A 24,018-nucleotide genomic window follows, 5' to 3' on the forward strand; every position below is an offset into this window, starting at 1 on the left:
TAGTGTCCCCACGTTTTTTGGTGCTGGTAGTTCTGTGTGGATTTTAGACCCCCCCCTCCAATATTGTGAAGGTCATTGGCATTTAATCTGTTAACTGCTTTGGGTAGTATGACTTTTTTTTAAAACTGATTTTTTTCATCTTTGACTTGGGATTCTGTGACATGCACATGTTAACTTTAAAAAAAAATTTCATCTCCTTCAGTTTTTTTTTGGGGGGGGGCAGTCCTGGACCTTGAACTCAGGGCCTGGGTGTCCTTGGGCTTTTTCAAGGCTAGAGCTCTACCACTTGAGCTGTTGCGCCACTTCTGGCTTTTTTTCTATGTATGTGGTACTGAGGAATTGAACCCAGGTCTTCGTACGTGGTAGGCAAGCATTCTACCACTCGGCCAAATTCCTGGCCCTCAGGCTTTGTGTGTGTGTATGGGGGGGGGGGGTTGTTTTTTGTTTTTTAATCAGTGTTTTTTAAATTTTTGCTACAGAGATTATTTTTGGTTGTGGGGCTTGAACTCAGGGCTTGGGTGGCACCATTCATGATTTTTCAGCTTAAGGCTAGCACACTCTCACTTTGAGCCACAGTGCCACTTCCTGTTTTCTGGTAGTTAATTCAAAGTAAGACTCAAGGAGCCTTTTGAACCTGGTCTGGCTTAGAACCTCAATCCTCAGATCTCAGCCTCCTGAGTAGCTAAGATTACAGGTGTGAGCCACCAGCATCATGCTTTGTTTTCTTTTCTTACCCTGTTTTCATAATGTATAGATTGCAGTAACTAGACCTGTATTTAGTTTCTCTGAGAAGGTAGATTTTTGCAACTGATTCATGGCTAGTTTGTGTGAGTATGAGCCATGTTCTGGGGTGAGGGTATCTGTGTTAGAGCCAAACTACTTCACATTCGCTGATTGAGATTATACCTTCAGGTTGTTCTTCACCTTCAGGACATAAGCCCATGTGGACATGGAGAAAAGACTCTGGGTGGTTGAAAACCCAGGAGAAATATCTGAGTAGTTAAGATGGAAACCTTCGTCAGAAGTAGGAGATATCTGCTGTGAAGTATCATTTTTTGTCTAGCGCAGTTGTTCACCAGAACAGTGACCTGGCTAGGATGGCACCCTGTGTCACTAGATCTGCGTTCCCTAAACTTGCTGAAAACTCATAACCGTGAAATAGCGTTTAGCTGAAGCAATTCCAGTAGATAAGTATGCCTTCCATAGTCAGGGGTGAGGTGAACCCAGATGAATTAAGTGATTAGAGCTTTTTGTTTATGTTCCTTTATGGACTTTTGAGTGGGGTATGATTATTTGAATTGTTATGTATCCCAGGCTGACCTCAAACTTGTCACCTTTTGCCTTAGCTTTCTGAGTGTGTGATGTGTAACATCTCCCTGCCCATATATTAACATAAAACAAAGCAACAGGGAACAATTGACTAGTAGTATTGAAACAGTAGTGTAGTGGTATTAATGGTGTCAATTAATGATATTAATGTATTACTGTGTCAGAGGATGGCTCATGGCTTCTGGAGTTTTCTTGGGTATAAATGCCATTTCCTAAAGACATTTCATACATTTATTACATGAAACAAACAACTGTGTAACTATCAACTACATTTAAAGGCTTTATGTAAAAGGACTTTTGAGTCATTCTAGTTTTCTGGTTACCTGGATATAAGAGTCTCAGCTGACTTCCTGCCTATGCTGGTATGGGTGTGGCCATCACCCTTTAAAAAAAAAACTCAGGGCTGGGAGTTTGGCTTAGTGATTGGTAGAATGCTTGCCTAGCATGCATGAATGGGTTGGATTCCTTGGTACCACATACATACAAGAAGCCGGAAGTGGTGTTTGGCCCAAGGGGTAGAGCACTAGCCTTGAGAAAGCCCAAGGACAATGTTCAGCCCTGAGTTCGAGCCCCAGGACTGGCAAAAGAAATTCAGATTTTATGATTGGACATGCCTCTAAAAGTAGTTGCACTATAGACATTTAGAGTACTTTGAATACTACAAAGAAAGAAAAACTTAGAGTGATGGTATTGGAGTATGTCACCCTGCACGCCCTGCGCTCTTGAACTTTTACACGGATGTGCTCCAATGAGATGGTGTTGGTTATATATCCTCTCAAGAATATTTCCCAAGTACACACACTTTTAATGCTTTTCCTTCTGTAACGTTTGAAATGCATATACACAGGAAGGAAAAGGGATGGGAGAAAGAGAAGGAAAAGGAGAATGGAGCCAGGGTAGAGACAGCAGCATTCACCGTCCTGCCCTTGTTGCCCACCACACTGCGGTGATGTGCTCTGCCCTGGTGCACTAGCCTGGACATCTGACTGCAGTTCCAGACAAGCGCTTTCATAAACACCTAGTTACTCCATTGCTTTCCTGAAAAGCATTAAGAATATATACCTGACAAGACTGAGATTTACCAACACCTTTTTGTAATTTTAGTTGTGAGCCAGCTGCATGTATTTCATTTTTCTTATGTCCTAGAAAAAAGTCATAATAAAGTGAATTTGGCGGAACATATCTTTAGTTTCCTCAAGAGGACAGGAGAGCTGTGAATACTGAATAATGTGGTTGTGTAGCCGACTGCTGTAAGGAGTGTCAGTGAGGATTATTTGGCAGTGTAGTAAAGTAGTGTGCTCATCTAGCCATTAGCTCCTGTGTGCTAGGGGTGTGCACACACAGGGACTGGCACACAGCAGTGAACAGCTGCTGTCACTGGGTGTGTGTGCTGGTGGTGAAGGGATATCCATATCCGTGTGGATGTGCTTCATTCGCTGTCTTCTCCATAAGACACCTGGTATAAACTGGTCACTCAGAAGTCCCACAGTTTTCTGAGTGTCTCTGGAGCTGACCTTGATTCCGTTTCGTGTGTAGCTGTTTTGTGATTTGTGGATATTAACACTGCAGCTGGAGAGTGCCGGAGGAGACCTTAAGGATGGCTGTCACCACTACGAAGGAGCTGTTGTCATTCTGGATGCTGGGGCTCAGTATGGAAAAGTCATAGACCGAAGAGTGAGAGAGCTGTTTGTGCAATCTGAGATCTTTCCTCTGGAAACGCCTGCATTCGCCATCAAAGAACAAGGATTCCGGTAGGCTGTTCACTAGTTTAGATTGTGGGATATCTGGCTTACAATTAATATACTTGAATACTGAATTTTCTGTGAAAATGACGCAGCCATGTTTTATAAGAAATACAAACTTTTCAGTAAAAAAAAGTTAACATGTTTTATTTATTAATTTTCTTTCTAGTTCCGGAGCTTGAACTTTAGAAGGCTTAAGGCACTGTATCTGAGCTCTTTTTCTCAAGGCTGCTATTATCCCATTTGAGGTCTGCTTCTGTTTTTTGGGTAGTTAATTGGAGGTAGAATCTCATGGACTTTCCTGCCTGGACTGGCTTTGATCCTTAGAGAGAGCTCAGCCTCCTGAGGACCTAAGATGATAGACATAAGCCATCAGTGCCTAGTGATTAAAATGGTTTTTTTGTTTGTTTTTTGGGGGTTCATGGGACTTGAACTCTGGGCCTGGGAGCTGTCCCTGAGCTCTTCAGCTCAGGCTCCCATCCTACCCCTTGAGCATCACTTCTGGTTTTCTGGTGGTTAATTGGAGATAACAATCTCACAGACTTTAGTTCCCTGGGCTGACTTTGAACTACGATCCTCAGATCCTGAGTAGCTAGGATTACAGATGGGAAAACTGCCTGGCAGGTGTTTTGTTTTTTTTTTTTCTTTTCTTTTTTCTTCAACTTATTTGGTACTTTACGTTTATATAGAGTTTGTGAGTCAGTTAGATGTTACCCTGATCATTTATTCACACTAAAGCATTAACTGAAGCAAAGTGGCTAGGATACCTCAGGGAAGAAATCAGACATGGACTGGGAGTGTATCTTAGTAATAGAGTGCTGGCCTAGCATGCACAAAGCCCTGGGTTTGGTTCCTCAGAACCACATATACAGAAAAAGCCAGAAGTGGTGCTGTGGCTCTAGGGTAGAGCTTCACCTTGAGAAAGCCAAAGATAGTGCCCAGACTCTGAGTTCAAGCCCCAGGACTGGCAAAAGAAACAAAAAATAACAGAAGTATCTGGGAAAATCACTTGTCTTTTTTTTTTTTTTATATCGGTCAGGTTTTTTTGTCGTATAGAAAATCCAGAAGTAACACATTTTCATGTACTAATCCTATTATTAAGCACACTATTCCTATTATTAAACTGTTCAAATCTACTTGGTGAAATTTTGAGGGTCAAGTAAGAGTGTCAGGAGACAGGACGATAGGCCTCAGTTTGCACCTAAGCCATAAGTGGTTTTGTGGTATCTAGTGCAGTGATTTACAGTATTGCCTGACTTGGGAGCAGAGTGTGAGAGGCTTGTTGAGGGTATTAGGAAGTTCAGGAATAAGGTTGTTTCAGAGAAGCAGTTAGAAATCTCTTTCTGTCTCCTCTTTCCATGCACAGTGCCATCATCATCTCTGGAGGACCCAATTCTGTGTATGCCGAAGATGCCCCTTGGTTTGACCCAGCAATATTCACAATTGGCAAGCCTGTTCTTGGAATCTGTTATGGCATGCAGGTATACCTGAAGATGCTCTCATGACTCACATTAATGCTTTCTATTACTCACGCTGCCGTGTATTCTTCTTGGTTAAGTATTTAGTGAGATATTTGTGTGTAACTGAATTGCTGAACTAATAGGACAGAACAGCTCTTTTATAGGGATTCCATGGTATGAAGTAATGGCAGTGTTTCCTGTAACAAAACATTGTCTAGGATTTACAGTATGACTTTATGCATTTTGTGCTGTCCTGTAGATTTAGGCCTTTTAGCTTACTTTAATGTTGAGTACTACAGGTCTACCCAGACAAGTAGAATGTAATTATTACCTCCTCATTCCTTTGGTAGTAGAGAGGTTGATCGTAAGGTGTTTAGTGGTACACTGTACCACTAAAGCCATACCCTTATCCCTTTTTACTTTAGTTAGTTTGCATGTAGAGTTTCTAGCTTTTTCCACAGCAGCCTCTTACTACAGACTTCAGTGTATAGCACTGCATTGTTCTTTGAAAGAGATAGTCTCACTGGCCGCAGACTGTAATGCTCCTATTTTTTACAGGCAGGAGTCACTGTGTCCAGGACATATTTGCTTTTCCTAAAATCCTCAAGCCCTTGGCTTATAGAAAGAAATCTACCTAGACTGTGTAGACTTTTTGGTAATTGTGAGCTACGAATTTATTGAGACAGAGTGCAGGAGATTCATTGAGGATGAAGGAAACCATCCATTTTTCATTCAGTGCATGTAAATGACTGTCCCAATGCTGAGGCTGTGGGAGATGAAGATTTGGGGAGAGAGTATGTGTTTCTAGAACCATAGTAGTTTGAATGGTTTAGTGAGAGAATGAAGGGAAAGATGAGAATAGAAATGGAAATTGGATGAAGTCTGTAGTGACAAGTCTTGTGTTGGATGATGTGAAGGATTTGGAATTTATCCTGTAGACCAGGGATCTGCATGCCGACAAGTATGGTCTACTACCTGTTTTACATGAACTGTAAACAAAAATGTTATTTTAGAAGAGAATTACATTTTTGTGGCATGTGATGACATTCAAATTTCAGTGCCTAAAAATACTTGCATATAATACAAATATAAATATACTCATTCCTTTAAGTACGGATGCTGTTGTGCTATTATAGGAAATAGAATGTTGCCACAGACTCAAGAGAGGTATAAGATTAAAATATTTATTTATGCTTTTCTATCATAGAAAAATTTAACAATCCTTGTTGTAGATACTAAAGAGCCTAACACAATTACTTTTTCATTTTAGTAGATCACACTGGAGAATCTCCAGCATGTGGATGATGGACATGACTGGAAACAAAGCAAAGAGACTGCTTAAACTCTAGCAGTATTCCTAAGTTGCTGCGGAGAAAGTTTTATGTCTGAGCCTTGCATTTAGGAAACTTAGAAGATTTCTTTATGGCTAGACATAACTCAAAACTTCATTGTGCCTAGAGAATAGAAGGGGTTTTGAAAAACTTGATACTATGAATTATGACACTGGATTTTTACCCAGCTCTGAGTCTGCTTCTGCTGGACACTGAGTTAGTCTGAGTTGTGTGTTATGACCCCCACATACATTAATGACATACAGTAATGACTCCTGTGGTGGAACACAGCTAACTTCCAAGCTAAAATGGGTGCGACCACATGAGTGCACTTGCAAAGATCTTACATGTACTTATCTGATATGGAGATATTGGGTGTATGTAAATAAGAAGATGGACTAAGGAAGGCAGAATGAAGAGCCCTTTGCATAAGGGGATAGGGGTGAGAGGCTTAGACAGGTGTGATTCCTTGAAAAGCAGATTCCCTGTCTCACCTTTCCCTTCAGCACAGACTTTCACACTGCTTGCTCCTATGTGATCAAAGATGGTTTTGATGGAATTGATTCTTGTCTGAATTTGTGTTTTCATTGTACAGTCCCTGTCTGCTCTGGCATTTTCCTAAAATGTGCTTTTAAATTAAACTCTAACTTAAGCATTGAGGAAAGTTCTTAACAAATGACTGAGGGTGCCCTAAATGGAAAATCTGCTACTGGTAATTTGAGGTCACATTGCTAACCCAATTTTTATAAACATGTCTTTTTTTTTTCCTTCCAGTCTTAGGGCTTGAACTCAGAGCCTGGATTCTGTCTCTAACCCTCTTTGTGCTTGAGGCTAGTGCTCTACCACTTGAGCCATAGTACCACTTCTGGCCTTTTGGGTAGTTTATTGGAGGTAAAGAGCTCATGGACTTTTCTATCTGAGCTGGCTTTGAACTGTGATCCTCAGATCTCAGCCTCCTGAGTAGCTAGGATAAGAGGTGTGAGCCACCAGCACCCAGCTTATAGTCATCTCCTAATAACTTAAAAACTACATACAGTATTACTGAGTTAGGTATGTTTATCTGGCTGTCTTTGGGGAAAACATAAAGGGAGTTCTGAAGGCAAGAAATATGAGTAACAATAACAAAATGAATTTTTGTTTGATTTTTTTATTAATATCAATGGGTTTTCTCTTTGGGCAGATGATGAATAAAGTATTTGGCGGTACTGTACACAAAAAAAACGTTAGAGAAGATGGAGTATTCAGCATTAGCGTGGATAATACGTGCTCATTATTCAGGTATTTTAATTTCAAATGAAGAAGAATGGTAGGAGGCTTAAATAGAGGTGATGGCTGTTCTCAAAGTTGCTAGTTCTTTAATTTACAAAATTAAAGGCACAGTTGTAGCCACACGGGTGTACTTGCCTTACTCAGCTTCAACTTGAGTGCCCAAAAGCAAAACAGAATGGTGTGATAATAACCAGGAGTAATAAGACTCCTTTTAGTCAGCCTGGGGTCTATGTCGTCTCACAGCCCCACGTCTTATGCTACCAGCATTTATACTTTCTGCTTTCCACTGTGGTGAAGAATAATTTTATATATTACTATACTAGATATGGACCAATGGAAAGATCATTCTAACTTTTATTCTATCTTCTGGTTTTTGTGACCTTGTACTCTTAGTCAGATCTTGGTTGCTAATTATATTAATTTTATTTAAACCCACAACTCATGTATAGCTATACTTTGCATATGTATGTAGATAGAATAATGATATCAATATTATAAAACTATTAGATGGACTGTTGTAGGTATTTTTTAAGATAATACTGTTTTAGCAATTTTTCTTCAATGAAACTACAAACATTTGTTTCAGTTTGTATTGATTTCTTTTTTCTGAGATTCTATTTTCTTTATTGGTTCTACGTAGAATAAATATGCAGGATGACAGGCTGTACTTTTTTTTTTTGCCGGTCGTGGAGCTTTAACTCAAGGCCTTGGACTTTTCTGAAGGCTAGAGCTCTACCACTTGAGCCATAGCACCACTTCCAGTTTTTTCTATGTATGTGATACCAAGGAAACGAACCCAGGCCTTCATGCATGCTAGGCACGCACTCTACCACTAGGCCAAACTCTCAGCCCCTGTACTTCTTGATCTGAAGCTAAATAACCTCTCCTTCATCTGTTCCATTAGGATTTGTTTGTGACACTGCACTTTTTTTTGCTTAGAGGCCTTCAGAAGGAAGAAATTGTCCTGCTCACACATGGGGACAGTGTGGACAAAGTGGCTGATGGGTTCAAGGTGGTGGCTCGCTCTGGGAACATTGTAGCAGGTAAAACTAAATTCTGCAGTGGTCTCATTTAGAAAATTGTCAGGATAATCAGATGAGTCTGTATTAGTTGCCTTTTGGTTTCTTTCTCATTTTAAAGACAATAATTTAATATTAGAAGGATTATTCAGAAGTCAGGCAGTGGTGGTTTAAAATTGGTTTTAAAGTGTTCATTATATTATTAACTTGTCAAACATAAGTTTGAGAGCTGTCTTCTACCATATTGTACTTTTAGTTAGAGTTTTCTATGCCTTTCCTACGTCTTGGACATCCACCAAACACCAGGCTAAACACCCAGCACATTGTTCTGAACCAGGGTTGGCAAGCCATGATCTGTGAGTAAAGTGTCCTGTAGCCAATTTATGTACTTTACATTATTAAAGTGTGGAAACATAGCCACCTAAGTCTCACAAGGACAGAGGACACTTGCTATCTGCCTCTTAAAAGTTGGTTGTGGAGCTTGAACTCAGGGCCTAGGGCTATCTATCATTGCCACTTTTGGTGGTTTTTTTTTTTTTTTTTGTGGAGGGAGTGGTGTCATGGGGCTTGAATTCTGTCTGGGTGCTGTTCTTGAGCTCTTCAACTCAAGGCTACCACCCTACCCCTGAGCCAAGCCCTACTTCCCCGTTTTCTAGAGGCTAATTGGAGATAAGAATGTCAGGTCCTTTTGTGCCCGGGCTGGCTTTGAATCTTGATCCTCAGATCTCAGCCTTCTGAGTAATTAGGGTTACAGGTGTGAGCCACCACACCTACCTCTCTACTTCTGGTTTTTGAGTGGTTTATTGAAGGTAGGAGTCTCACTGGGAATTTTATGTCTGAGTTGGCTTTGAACTATGATCGTCAGATCTTAACTTTCTACAGGTATACATCACCTGCACCCAGCAGTGTCTGGCATAACTTTTTTTGGGGGTGGGGGTGGGGAGGGTTGTGGGTCTTGAACTCTAGGCCTAAGTACTGTCCCTGAGTTCTTCACCTCAAGGCTAACAACTACCACTTGAGCCATAGCTCCACTTCCTCATAACTATTTTATCTTCTACTTTTTTGAAAAATAAGCTTGATCTATTAGTTTGAGTTCGAGGCTTGTTTACCTGAATAATTAAATAGTCACAAAAGATACTGGAAATCTGTAATGGAAAAATCTGAGTTCATCAGTAAAGCTCGTTAGAAAAAATTGTATTTGGTTATGTGGTTCTGTGAGGACTTGAACTCAGGGCCTTGAGCATGCCAGGCAAGCACTGGACCATTAAGCCATATTCCCAGCCAGTATAGCCCTTTTTTGTGTGTTTGTGCTGGTCCTAGGGCTTGAACTCAGGGCTTGGGTGCTATCCCTGTGCTTTTGTTCAAGGCTGGGCCTTCTCCACTTCCTGGTTTTTGGTGGTTAATTGGAGACTCCAAATGGGCTTTCCTGCCTGGGCTGGTTTTGAACTGTGATTCTCTTATTTCAGACTGATAGTAGGGATTGCAGCTGTGAGTCACTGGGGTGCAGCAGTAAAATACTTTGATTAAAATGGCAAACCTCAGTACTATAATTGGTGGTTGTTTTCTCTATGAAGGTATAGCAAATGAATCTAAAAAATTATATGGAGCGCAGTTCCATCCTGAAGTTGGCCTTACAGAAAATGGTAAAGTGATACTGAAGAATTTTCTTTATGATATTGCTGGGTGCAGCGGTTCCTTCACTGTGCAGAACAGAGAACTTCAATGCATTCGAGAAATCAAAGAGCAAGTGGGCACATCAAAAGTTTTGGTAAGCCATTTGTCATCTGTGGGTATTACTCTTAGGTTAGTTACATGTTGTCTGCATGGACTTATGGTATATGCTTTCCAGTTATCATACACACCTTTGGTTCTAGCAGTCCTAGTAGGTGGTGACATGGGTACTGGTGCTTTCTTTTGTTTTCATTGATTCTTTATTACCCTTTTATCTTACAGGTTTTACTTAGTGGTGGTGTAGATTCAACCGTTTGTACAGCTTTGCTAAATCGTGCTTTGAACCAAGATCAGGTCATTGCTGTACACATTGATAATGGCTTTATGAGAAAACGGGAAAGTCAGTCTGTTGAAGAGGCCCTTAAAAAGCTTGGGATTCAAGTCAAAGGTATTAATGAACCACAGGAAACTTAATGTACACATAGGGCATGCTTTAGTCAGATAAAGCTTTGTTACTTAAGTGATGTTATAAGAGCAATTGGAGTTACTTAGATAGAACAAAAAAGAATTGTCTCAGCAAGGCCACATTTATTGAAGCAGTCTGCTCAGATATTTTATTCCTATTGCATTAGGCCCTACCCCTCTGCTCTGATTGGTTGAGCTCAGGTTCACAGTCTGCTCATGACTGGCTAGTTTGAATAGGGTAAAATGTATTTATATAAGGTGATAAAGTAAGATTTAACAGTTCATGAGTAATCTCAAAACATGCCCACATCCTGTGCTATTTCTTGAAGTCATAATTCCATCTTGAAAAGACACTAGTTTAAGACAAAACCTTATACTTAAAAAAATCCTTTCTTGTCACGAAGCAGTTCCTATTTCCTTAACAAGAGCCACAAAACCTGGCCAAAGCGGGAACTTTTAAGCTTTACAATTTAATAGAAAAGACAGTTTTTCTTACAGTGAACATATTGTCTTAACAAATTGCAGTTCTCTCAGTAAGCTCATGGCAGAAAATGCTTCGGAATTTTGTATTATAATTTTCTTTTGTTCAAGACAGGTCCTAATAAGAAAAAACTTGTGATTATTACTACTATTACACACAAATAGGCTAATCACCCTTTTCCAGCTACCATTCTGTTCTCTTCTAGTTATCTTTCCTCTTGTTTCATACCTCCACTTATGCATACAGCCACCTATACACCTTTCTGTAATAGTCTGAATATACACCTCACTTATAGACAAGCTTATTCAGAGAAGGCAGATTGAGAGTGTAGTCACCAGGTGTGGGGATGTGCCCTTGTAATCCTAGCTGCTTTCCTGGTGGAGGCAGGAGGATCATTTTTGCTCTGGAGTTTGAGACTGCCTTGGGTAACATGACAGTAGTTCTGTCTTTAAAAAAAAAAAAAAGTCCTTAGTTTTATATTAAGACCAATAGTAGTAAGACTTTAGGTCTGTGCATGTGTGCATATGTGCTCACACACATACACACCCACACTACTGGTTCTGGGGTTGGAGCTTACACTCCAGGCATTCTCCCTGAGGTGTTTTTTTTTTTTTTTTTACTGAAGGCTGTCACAACCACTTAAGCCACAGCTCCACTACTGTCTTTTTTTCTAAGTAGTTTTTTGGAGACAAGAGTCTCATGGAGGGCTGGGAGTTTGGCCTAGTGGTAGAGTGCTTGCCTAGCATGCACGAAGACCCAGGTTTGATTCCTCAGCACCACATGCATAGGAAAAAAAAAAAAAAAAAGCCAGAAGTGGTGCTGAGGCTCAAGTGGTAGAGCTCTAGTCTTGAGAAAGTCCAAGGACGGTGCTCAGGCCCTGAGCTCAAGCCCAGGACTGGCCAAAAAAAAAAAATAAAAAAGTCTCATGGAGTCTTCTGCCCGGGCTGGCTTCAAACTATAATCCTCCTAAGTAGCTAGGATGATAGACGTGAGCCACTGTTGACGTGCTGCATGTTTTTATGTAGTTTTACTTGTTACTCACAACATAAATGAAATAGTTTCTAACATGTCTGCCATCTCTCCCAGTGATAAATGCTGCTCATTCCTTCTACAATGGAACAACTACTTTGCCAATATCAGAGGAAGACCGAACCCCACGGAAAAGAATCAGCAAGACATTAAATATGACCACCAGCCCTGAGGAAAAAAGAAAAATCATTGGTGATACTTTTGTTAAGGTACTTTTAATATTCTCAATATGTGCTATTTATATATGAATTTTCTAGGTTTTTTTTTTTTTTTTTTTTTTTTTGCCAGTCCTGGGCTTGATCTCAGGGCCTGAGCACTGTCCTTGGGCTTTCCTGAAGGTTAGTGCTCTACATTGAGCCACAGCACCACTTCTGGCTTTTTCTATGTATGTGGTACCGAGGAATCAAACCTGGGTCTTTGTGCATGCTTGACAGGCACTCTACCACTAGGCAAAACACCCGGCCCTAGTATTTGTATTTTTAACTATATCAAATAACTTTGTATATTTTTACTGTTGGATGGGGTGTGTGTGTGTGTGTGTGTGTGTGTGTGTGTGTGTGTGTGTGTGTGTGTGAGAGAGAGAGAGAGAGAGAGAGAGATAGAAATAGAGATAGAGAGATAGATCTTTACTATATTGCTTGCTTGTATATTGACAAGGAACTTTTTTTCAGGGGCAGTCCCAAGGGTTGAACTCAGGGCCTGGGTGCTGTCCTCAGCCTCTTTTGTTCATGTCTAGCATCAGCATTACCTCTTGAGCCACAGCCACACACCACTACTGGAAGTATGAAATGCCACTGTTTCCTGAAGGTTCCATTTACTCTTCTGTTGGTTTTAGATTGCCAATGAAGTGATTGGAGAAATGAATTTAAAACCGGAGGAGGTATTCCTTGCTCAAGGTACTTTACGGCCTGATCTAATTGAAAGTGCATCCCTTGTTGCCAGTGGCAAGGCTGAAGTCATCAAGACACACCACAATGACACAGAACTGATCAGAAAGTTGAGAGAAGAGGTAAGCTCTTAGAAAACTTTTCCACAAGGGGTTTTCCCTTTCCTCTCTCCCAGTATCCACCCCTCCCCGCCCCAAGCAACTGCCACCACCACCTGAGCTGAGAACATATAAAGGAACTTTATACCTGTTAGCAGTCACTCTTTCTTCCTGCCTGCCGTCCTGCTGGGTTACCTGCCCTGGATAACCACTTGCTTCTAACTTATTTTTTTTTAAAGAACTTATTAACATTGATTTTTACATCATATTTCAAATGACGTATTTAACAAACAAGTATTGAAGAAAGGGATCTCTATATACAATCATTGGCACTTAAATTTTAGAACATAATTAAACTTAGGCTGAGGGTTTGTATTTCATATGTACATATTAATTTATGTAATAAAACATTGTCTGTAGAGTCATATATTTTTATATCTATGTAGTTGTGTTTATATTTCCAGTACCATGTCCATAGCATTGGGTATGCAAATATTGAGTCCTTGCTCTTGTACTGTTTGGATCTAATAGCCACATATTAAGGATACCATGCACCTTTTGTTCCTTTGGTCTTGACTTGTACTAACTTATTTTTGTCTATATATTTTTACTCATGTGGCCATCCTTTATATAACCAGTTCATAATAGGAATTTTTTTTTTGTTTTTGTCAGTCCTGAGCTCAAAGCCTGAGCACTGTCCTTGGGCTTTCTCAAGGCTAGAGCTCTATCTGTGTTCTATGTTCTATGTATCTATGTTCTATCTATGTGGTACCGAGGAATTCTAGGCAAACACTCTACCACTAGGCCAAACTCTTGGCCCCTAAATGTGTTTTTTTTTAATGACTGTGCCTTCTTCTACTGTGGTCTTAAGTTTGGAACCTTGGGAGCTCCATATCTTCCCATCATTTGCTATATTTGTTTCTTGATAATCTTTTTAATGGGTGTGTCACTTGATTGGAGCCACCCCAGAGGCTGTGAGGTGGTATCTGTTTCTCCCTGTTTCTCTATACTTCTCCCTCCTCACATCCTCCCCCCTCTCTACCACTCTGTTTTGTTCTATATCTCTCTCTTATCTGTCCCTTTTTGATTTTTTCCCAAAAATTTCTTTATTGAGATTACATGTATTTTCACACTATTGTGGCACAGTTATATTTAGCTAAAGTCACAAGCACTTTTTTACTTTCATAATAGTAAGCATCATCGTTCTAATCTACAAAACTAATAAATGTTGAAAAATACACAGACTTTTAGTCTTATATAGGAAAAAGTTTTAACTCTTAGAACATTGACAGTAAAACCATTTCTTCCAGGTCGGGTGTTACATATATTTCTTCATGTTTTTCTTTCTTTTTTGGGGGGGGGGGTTCGGTTGACTATTCCTGAGTTCTTCAGCTCAAGACTACCTCCCTACCTCTTGAGCCACAGTGCCAAGTGAATTGGAGATGAGTCTCAGGGTCTTTCAGATCTCAGCCTCCTGAGCTTCCTGAGTAGCTAGAATTATAGGCATGAGCCACCGAGCCTGGCCTGCTTTTGTTTGAGTCAAAGGAGTTCAGGCTTGCCTGGAACGTACTATGTAACCTATGGTGGCCTTGCACTTTCCATTCTCCTTGCCCAGTTTTTCATTGTTTAAGAAAAATAACAGAAAAAATCAGTCACTTGATACCCTTTGTTTGAAGCCATTTTAACGACTAGCTTGTGTTGGCTGACCTTTTTGTCTCTCTTAGGGAAAAGTAATAGAACCGTTGAAAGATTTTCATAAAGATGAAGTGAGAATTTTAGGCAGAGAACTTGGACTTCCAGAAGAGTTAGTTTCCAGGCATCCATTTCCAGGTAAAAAAAAAAGGTTGGATTTTTGTTGACTTTTTTTTAGCCCTTCATGTTAATTCAGTCCAGACAATTCTGATGATGTATCACTTTGAAGAGTCTGTAACATGAGAGAAACAATGGGTATGGAACCATTTTTTTTTTCCCCTCAGTGTCTGGGTGTCTTCCCTGAGCTTATTTTCTCTAAGCTTGTAGCCACAGTTCCACTTCTAGTTTTCAGGTGGTTAATTAGAGATAGGAGTCTCAAGGACTTTCCTGGCTGGGCTGGCTTTAAACTGCAATCCTCAGATGTTAGTCTTCTGAGTAGCTAGGATTATAGACGTGCAGCACCAGCCCCAGGCTTCTTTTGAATATCTACTGTATGTACATCATTTTATTCTCATTTTCCATAGGAGTGTGGCATATAGATGAGAAACCAGAGCATAGATACATGTTACTATCATTACTATATGATTCTTAAAGGTAGAGCCTAGGACCTATGTGTTTGTAAGCACTGACCCAGAAACCCACACAGACATAAGTCATGTAGAGAAGAGCAAGATTTAACGTCCAAAGTGGACAGGCTGGCTGATCTCCCTCGGGAAAGAGAAGAGCAAAGTGCTCTCAGGCGGGGAAGCAGTTATAGGGTGTAGGGGGTTGGGCTCCAGAGAAGGGGCTGGCAACAGGAAATCTTTGTGATTGCAGCTAGACAATGGAGATACCAGCCAGGTAGAGCCAAACATCCTATACTGGCTTAATCTCCAGGAAAACATCCTATATCTGGCACTTAGCCAAGGCAATACATTCTACAGCTAGCCCATAACCAAGAAAAACATTCTATATTGGGGCACATAGTCAAGTCCAGGCACCTTGCGTCTGGACACTAAAAATAGTGTGTGACTGGGAATGGGCAATGGGACTAAGGCGACAGCATGTTGCTGATGCAGTTGGGGCTGGGGGTAAATAGAGTTTGCTGGGCCTGGCCTGCGGATGTCCCAGGATGAAGGCTGTCAACCTGAAATGTGGCAAATATGCCCGCCTCTTTTGTGTGTGTGTAGGTGTATATGTTATAAAATAAATTGGCACATATAATGTGAATTTAAAATAGGTTGAAGCCGGGTGTGGTGGCTCATGCCTGTAATCCTAGCTATTCAGGAGACTGAGATCTGAGGATCACAATTCAAAAGACCTTGAGACTCTTATCTCCAATTAACCACAAGAAAACAGGAAGTTGTGCTGTGGCTCCAGGGGTAGGGCAGTAGCCTTGACCTGAAGAGCTCAGAGAAAATGTCCAGACCCAGAGTTCATGCCCCATGACCACTCCCCCTTAAGAAAAACAAATAAAAAAATATGTATGTTGAGAACCTGAATTAGGAAGTAGAAGGCATTGATATGAAGACGTTTGAAATATTACTTTAAGATACTTTGAGTAGGAACACAGTAGCTACATTTGAAATTGAATACTCAGTAGTTTATGTAGGGGGGTTGTACTGCATTGAACCAGGCCTGTGCTGTACCACTGAGCTATACCTTTGGCTCCAAACTGAGATGCAGATCAGTGGTAAGACCTTGGCATTGATCTGAGTACCCTAGAAACACATTTGGATGGCCAATAGATTTTAATTTTGAAGGGATTGTATTTTGAAAAGGGATATTATCTATTAGTGTTTTCTGATGTTACTCTTAATTTCAGGTCCTGGCCTGGCAATCCGAGTAATATGTGCAGAAGAGCCTTACATCTGTAAGGACTTTCCTGAAACCAACAACATTTTGAAAATAGTAGCTGATTTTTCTGCAAGTGTTAAAAAGGTAATAATTTGACACTGCTATCTGCTCCCCACCTGTGAGCCTCTGGGCCTCTGAACCGCTGGAATTGAGTCGGGGTCTTCTTGTGGGCAGCAAATCAATCACAGCAGAAGAATTTGTTAGTCTGAGTAACCTGTCTGCTCTTAAAACTGCAAGCTAAGAAATTGTGAAGAAAATAGAAATAAAAGCTGTTGATAATAAAAATATGGTATAAGAAACTGCTAAACATGAGTTGATTTGGAAATGAAAGTAATAACAGTTGAAAAGAGAGTCATGGACTCACAGATGGATATGAAGACCTTATGGGGAAAGGAGGATAAATCTTCAGAAAGGAAATAATGTGGCTGGGAAAGTGGCTTGTCTAGCATGTACAAAGCTCCTGGGTTTGATTCCTTAGTACCACATACACAGAAAAAGTCAGAAGTGGTGCTGTGGCTCAAGTGGTAGTATTAGCCTTGAGCAAAAGAAGCTCAGGGACCTTAGCCCAGGCCCCAAGTTCAAGGACTGGCAAAAAGGAAAAGAAAATTGTATAAAAGAGCTCCAGGTAGGAATGAGAGGTCAGCTTTAACATTGGTCAGATAATAGTAGGTCAATAACTTAGTTTGTCCAAGCAGGTGAAAGATGACATGGATTCATTTAACTTGGCTCAAGCAGGTGAGGGAAAGATGATAACACCTTACTAGCTTATCTTAATGAAATTAGAGACAGTAGCTATAGAGAAATGAGGGGAAAATCTACAAAGAAAGACATTGAAATTAGCAAAACTCTGAGATAAAATGATTTTCTGATAAAATTCACTGCCACTGAAAGAACTCCAAGCCGTGTGTTTTCTGCCTGGTCTTTGCTTGGTCACGGAGGGAGCGTTGGAGGTCTGCTGCTGTGCTCATTCTCAGCGTGTTTTGTTTAGAAGTACGGCAGTGGGACCTGAACATTCCAAGTAATTTGAGCACTGAGGTTGAGAACCCATTTCATGAGGTGTAGTAAGATCCCAGTGGAAGTAACTTGGGTATCCAAGAAGGGTTATTAAGCAAAGGGAATGGTAAAAGGAGCAAACACACACCAAATACTGATAACCGTGGTGGATCTCTTCTACTTAAAGTAGAGAACATAAAGCATTAAAAAATGCCTACATTGTCTGCCAGAAACACTGGTTGCTTTGGCGAGCTATGGAAGAAAATGAATATATAAAAGGTTTAACTTTTCAAACTAATCCAGTAAAATAAGTGAGCTGGATGAAGGTACTGGCTCAAGCCAGTACATTAGTGTCTTGGTGTGTACAGTGTGATTTGTTCCTGACTGTCTGAGGGACAGCCTCTGAAATGCATTTTTGGCACTGTATGTAGTGTGTAAGTGATAGGACATAGGCCATTAGGGAAATGCCGCAGGATGGTACAAAGCAATGAGCACAATTTGAGGATAATACTGGATTATGGGAAGAGCCAGTGAATGCCAGGTTTCTTAACTGACGGAACGTATCTGGTTTTCCCAGCCTCATACATTATTACAAAGAGTCAAAGCCTGCACGACGGAAGAAGACCAGGAGAAGCTGATGCAGATTACCAGTCTGCACTCACTGAATGCCTTCTTGCTGCCCATTAAGACTGTGGGTGTGCAGGTGAGTCCTCAGCACCGCCGAGTGCTCTTGTCCCCTCTGGAACTAGGAAATATGTAGGAAGTAGGTGTGTGCAAGACCATACACTAAGTAGAAAATTTTTGTAGCATGTTTGTCGATTAAATAAGGCTGTAGGAACTGACTGTTCAGGCAGAGACTTTGTAGTTTGAGAATTTTTTTTTCCTACTAACTAAAAGTAAAAATTGGAAGAACTCTGCTTCAAGTCTGGCTTGTCTACTGCTTTCTTAAAGGACAAATAATTTAGTTCATGCCCAAATTGATAGTTGAAAATGTGAAATATAATGGCTTTAAGAAGCTTTCTAGGTGCTAGTGGCACACATGTTACACCTGTTCAGATCTAAGGATTGTGATTCAAATCTTGCCCAGGCAGGAAAGTCTGTAAGAATCTTATTTCCAGTTAATCACTAAAAAAGCCAGAAGTGGAATTGTGTTGTGGCTCAAGTGGTAAAGTGGTGGCCTTGAGCTTAAAAGCTCAGGGACAGCACCCAGGTCCTAAGTTCAAGCCCTAAGAACTCTTCCTCCTCTCTCTCCCAAGTAGAAACTTTCCTTAGCTGCAGAAAGGCCCTAGATGACGCTGCCCTGCTCACCTTGTATGAGCAGTGCCACTGTTCTGCCTGTTGAACGTTTCTTCCAGCTCTGGTGTTGAATACACCTCTCCTTCAACTCTGATGGTAGACAATACTTTTGTGTCTGGTAGCTACTAGCTTTTAATAGAAATCTGTAAGTTCGTATTTACATGAAGTAATTTGGTTTAAGGAGAACAAAGGAAAAGGGAGCCAAGTATTTTTATTCACTTTGACTTTTAAAAAAATGTTTGAGACCCAAATTACAATGTGGGGTACAATGTGATTTTGGGTACATATATGTTGTGTTGTCGTCGGGGTCCTTCTGGGACCTTTGGGAGGGGGGTGACGTGGCGATGGAGCCCACAAATAATCCCCGGAACACAGACTCTGGAGACCAGACTCAAGGTGCAGATCTAACTTTATACAGTTTATATACAGCACATCATCCAATGGCAGCCACCTCATACCAACAGCAGCAAATAGGGCCTTCCTGTTGGCAACTGTCAGCCAGTGGTGTTCTGAGACACGTTGCTCTTACCAGGAGTTTCTGGGAGCTCCTGATCGCAGCTAAGTGCCCTCAGGTTCTGGACTGCCCACCTCACTGGTCATTCCCAGGGGTGTATGTGCCTGATGGCAGAGGATCATGGAAGCACAGAGAGCAATCAAGGCTTGTAAGCCACTAGCTAGGAGGCTTCACATTGTGTAATGTTCAATTCTATTTTTTTTATTAAAGAATTTATTAACGATTTTTTTACATCATATTTTAAATGACAAGTTAAACAAGTGTTCAAGGAGGGAATCTCTATTTACAATCACTGGGACTTAGTATTTAGAACTTAATCTAAATTAGGGTAAGGGTTTGTAAGTCATAGAAACATTATGAAATAAAACATGTCTATGGAGTCATAGGTTTTTATGTCTATATAGTTATGTTTATATTTCCATTACCATGTCCATAGCTTTGGGTATGCAGTTATTGAGTCCTCGCTCTTGTACACTTTGGATTTAATGGCCACATATTAAGGATACCATGCGCCTTTTGTTCCTTAGGTCTTGTCTCACTCAACATGATTCGCTCTAGAGTCATCCACTTCCCTGTGAATGCCATTATTTTATCTTGTCTGTTGGCTATGTAGAATTCCATTGTATATATATACCACATTTTCTGTATCCATTCATCTGCAGTAGGGCATCTGGATTGTTTCCATCGCCTGGCTATTGTGAATAGTACAGAGATGAACATAGCTGAGCAGGTGTCCTTATAATATCTTGGGTCATGATGTTTAGGGTAGATGCCCAAAAGTGGTATGGCGGGATCGTAGGGAAGGTCTATTTTCAGTTCTTGAAGAAACCTCCACACTGCCTTCCAGAGTGGCTGAACTAGTCTGCATTCCCACCAGCAGTGTAGTAAGGTTCCTTTTCCTCCACAACCCCTACAGCAACTGTCATTGTCTGAGTTCAAAATCTTGGCCATTCTTGTTGGGTTCAAATCTGTTTTAACACACTTGCCTCCCCAACACATTTACAGTTTCTTTGTACAGCCTTCCAGACTCTTCCTGTTAGTTGCAGTCACTTGACAGTATGGTAGGGTTCCAGAACTTGTTGCTTATATGTGACCTTGTAGCACTTATCAGCCTTTCACACCTCTCCTGCTCCCCAGTTCTCCAGCTTGTGGCAACCACCATTCTGCTCAGATTCTGATTCTACATAAGATGTTTGTGTCTACATTCTTTCATTTCATGTAATAACCTTCAGTTCCATTCTTTTTAAGAGATGACAGAGTTTCATCCTTGTTGTGACTGAGTAAGTAGTGTTTCACTGTTGGTTGGCACTACATATTTTTTGGTCCATTTTGGATGGATACTTAGTTTGTTTCCATTGTCCGCTAGGCTACTTTTTAAGAAGTTGGTAAGTAATGCCTATGAATCCTATGCCTATGAGTGCCTATGAATGCCTATGAATCCTTGACCTGACCCATTTTTACTGGTAAAATTATGTTGGTCACAAATCCTGGTGAGCTTCTGAGATATTGACTGATGCTTTTCTTTGTATCAAAACTGATTCAGCAGGCTGGGAGAGTGGCCTAGTGGTAGAGTGCTCGCCTAGCCTGCAGGAAGCCCTGGGTTCTATTCCTCAGCACCACATACATAGAAAAAGCCAGAAGTATTGCTGTGGCTGAAGTGGAAGGCCACTAGTCTTGAGTACAAAGTGTCCAAGGACAGTGCCCAGTCCCTGAGTTCAAGCCTCTCAGGACTGGCAAACAAAACAATAACAAAAAAACAAAAACTGATTCAGGTCCAGTTGTATGTGGGATTTTAGTTGTGATATGACTAAATCATTAGAAGCGTCTCCAGTATACCTTTTGAAATGAGCTGCATTTGGTGGTGTATACATCTAATCCCAGCTGCTTGGTAATGACAACCAAGAGAATCAGGACTGGAAGCTAGTCAGGAAATAGCAGTCCCCATCTTACCTAACAAATGGGGAGTGATGGTGCATCTGTAGGATCCCCGCTTGGGCCAAGAGTAAGACGTTATGTTTAAAGAACGTAGTGGAACAGGAAATAGGGCTCAAGTGGTAGAGTGAGTTTACTCACCCCCCAAAAAATACAAACTTAACAGTGCTGTTATGTGTAATACTTTTCATCCCACCTTTTTTTTTTTTTTTTTTGGTCAGTCGTGGGACTTGAACTGTAGGCCTGGGCGCTGTCCTTGTACTCTTCATCTCAAGGCTAGAGTTCTATCCCTGGAGCCACGGTGCCACTTCTGGTTTTCTGGTTGTTAATTGGAAATAAGAGTCTCAGGTCCTTTTGTGCCCAGGCTGGCTGGGCACAAAACCGTGATCCTCAGATCCTCAGATATCCGCCTCCTGAGTAGCTAGGATTACAGGCGGAGCCACCACGACCGGCTTCATCCCACCTTTTGAACGTATAACATAAAAGTGGTTGCTTCTTATGTTTTTCAGGGTGACTGCCGTTCCTACAGCTATGTGTGTGGACTCTCCAGTAAAGATGAACCCGACTGGGAATCTCTCATTTTCCTTGCTAGGCTCATACCTCGAATGTGTCACAACATCAACAGGTGTGTTCTGCTGGGCAGATAGGTGGGTGAAGTGCCAGTGTATTCTGCAGGGGTTAAGTAGAAGGGACTCAAGGCAGGTGTAAGTAAGAGATGATAGTAAGAGGCTGTGGCTCTGTTTGTAGTTACACTTCTGGTTATAATTCAGTACTTTGCTTGTGTTTCTTCTTTTTTCTTTTCTTTCCTTAAGGAACTGGAAAGGATTTTTATTTTAGTATAAAATATAACAGCATTAGAGTGTATCTTTCAGGTTAACAGCTTATGCTATCTGGTTGGTTATCTGTCTGCATCGATCTGGAAGTACTAGGGTTTGAACTCAGCGCTTCATGCTTACTAGACAGAAATTGTGCCTGAAGTCACATTAACTAGTAGTTTTTATGGTAGATGCCATCCTTGCTCAGGCTGGCTTGGTCGATGCTCTTGCCTACTTGCTAGACTCTCTTGCACTGGTGGGCAAGAGGTGCTGCCACTTGCCCAGGCTTTTTTGTTGAGATGAAGTCTCGCAATCTTTTTGCCTTTACTGACCCAGAGCCTCAGTTGTTCAGATCTCAGCCTTGAGCAGCTGGCACACAGCCATGCAACTGATTTTATGGTAATACGTTATTCTAGAATGATTGACAAAATATTGCATGTGTTTCAGAATTAAAAAGAGGGTTGCTTTTGTTTGCCAATCCTGGGGACTGAACTCGGGGCCTGAGCACTGTCCTTGGCCTTTCCTCAAGGCTAGTGCTGTATGCATCACTTGAGCCACCGCACCACTTTGGGCTTTTCTATGTATGTGATAAAGAGGAATTGAACCCAGGTCTTTGTGCATGCTAGACAAGCACTCTACCACTAGACCAAACTCCCTGTCCCCCAAAGAGGTTCTTGTTGATTTAATTGCAGTCTGAGAAAAAAAGAAAAGGAGGCATATGACAGATATTAAAATTAGCTGCATTTGAATTCGTGTTTACATTTTATGGACTGAATTATTTGCACGTTGTTTTTTACACTAGATATATTACCAGATGGTTTATAATCTGTTTGCACCCAGTTATGTTCCACTTTCAACTCAAAAATATCCCTTGCTTAGTGGCAGACTGCTAATTCATTGCTCTTATATCATAGTTGACTCTCCAGTTTTCTTTATAGCAATCAGTCAGCTAACAACCAAAAATAATTACTTCAGGCTTCATTTACTTCATTTAGTTGCTGCAGAAACTAGAAACATACCTGCGAGGATCATTAGCAGAGTCTATGTAATTGAAGAGAGAAGCCACATTTTTGCAAATGAAAGACAGTGCTTCCTATGAGGCCCCCAATGCAAAAATGCTTTTCTTGCAGTATACTAAAAAAAAAAGTAAAAAATACTCATTTTTGAAGAATGCTAATACCTCTGGAATCTTTTGCTAGTCCTAGGACTGCCTCAGTGCTGTCCTTGAGCTTTTTTATTTTGTGTGTGGGTCATGGGGCTTGAACTTGGCCTGGGCACTGTCCCTGAGCTCTTCAGCTCAAGGCTACCACCTTACCCTTGAGTCATAGCCCCACTTCCTATTTTCTAGTGATTAACTGGAGATGAGTCTGTAGGCTTTGTAGTGCCTGGGCTGGCTTTTAACTGTGATCCCCAGATCTTAGTCTCCTGAGTAGCTAGGATTACAGGCATGAGCCACCATACCCAGCTTGTTTTTGAGCTTTTGTGCTCAAAACTAATGCTCTACCATTTTGAGTCATACCACTATTTTCAGCTTTTCGATAGTTAATTGGAAATAAGTGTCTCACAGACTTTCTTGCCCTGGCTGGCTCTAACCACAATCCTTAGATCTATCTCAGTCTCCTTCGTAGCTAGGATAAAGCTACCAGTGTTCAGCCTCTGTGTCAGAAATTTCCTTCTATTGTTTATTTTCATGATTTTAATATATTTGTGTTTCACAGCACTTTTAAGTTTTATTTCTTTATTTTGCTTTTGGCCAAGATGTTCACTCTTTGTTTAAATTTTTATGTGCTGCTTTCTTCTTCTTGGCCTTCTTGTTTTTCTTTATCTGATACTTACCATGTGTGGTGGTTCCTGCTAGCCCTTGGCTTGTGGTAGTCTGATTCCAGTTCTTCCTCTATGTTCACATGGCTCTACTGTGGGAGTCTGCACTTCCTAGGTTTCCTGGTTTGGGAAGGGTAGTGGTCACTGAATGATGGTGTCCCCTGGTCTAGTGTTCTGTACTTGATTACATCTACTTCTGGCCACAGGTCCTGGGTAAATATGGAAGTCCTGGGGACATTAAAACCTAGCACATCATGTAACAGGGTTTTCATAATCACATGTATCCTGTACTGTCACGGCCACAGAGAACACATGGGCTTTGGTATATGCTCCTTCTG

The 24,018-nt window shown here is 40.9% G+C and overlaps 1 protein-coding gene across 2 annotated transcripts in view; it reads left to right on the forward strand.

The window, feature by feature from the left end:
- Positions 1 to 24,018, forward strand: part of Gmps (guanosine monophosphate synthase) — a 30,005-nt gene that overhangs the window by 3,605 nt on the left and 2,382 nt on the right. For both annotated transcript variants that reach the window (XM_090337994.1, XM_090338002.1), the window contains exons 2-13: positions 2,899 to 3,080; positions 4,438 to 4,552; positions 7,043 to 7,140; positions 8,071 to 8,174; positions 9,725 to 9,918; positions 10,104 to 10,269; positions 11,854 to 12,005; positions 12,632 to 12,805; positions 14,506 to 14,611; positions 16,278 to 16,393; positions 17,880 to 18,005; positions 21,554 to 21,669. In XM_090337994.1, the coding sequence (XP_090194120.1) occupies positions 2,899 to 3,080; positions 4,438 to 4,552; positions 7,043 to 7,140; positions 8,071 to 8,174; positions 9,725 to 9,918; positions 10,104 to 10,269; positions 11,854 to 12,005; positions 12,632 to 12,805; positions 14,506 to 14,611; positions 16,278 to 16,393; positions 17,880 to 18,005; positions 21,554 to 21,669 (1,649 nt within the window). The remainder of the gene's footprint in view (positions 1 to 2,898; positions 3,081 to 4,437; positions 4,553 to 7,042; positions 7,141 to 8,070; positions 8,175 to 9,724; positions 9,919 to 10,103; positions 10,270 to 11,853; positions 12,006 to 12,631; positions 12,806 to 14,505; positions 14,612 to 16,277; positions 16,394 to 17,879; positions 18,006 to 21,553; positions 21,670 to 24,018) is intronic.

Source organism: Megascapheus bottae, chromosome 1, assembly GCF_031878675.1.
Source record: "Megascapheus bottae isolate mThoBot1 chromosome 1, mThoBot2.hap1, whole genome shotgun sequence".
Taxonomy (NCBI): Eukaryota; Metazoa; Chordata; class Mammalia; order Rodentia; family Geomyidae; genus Megascapheus; species Megascapheus bottae.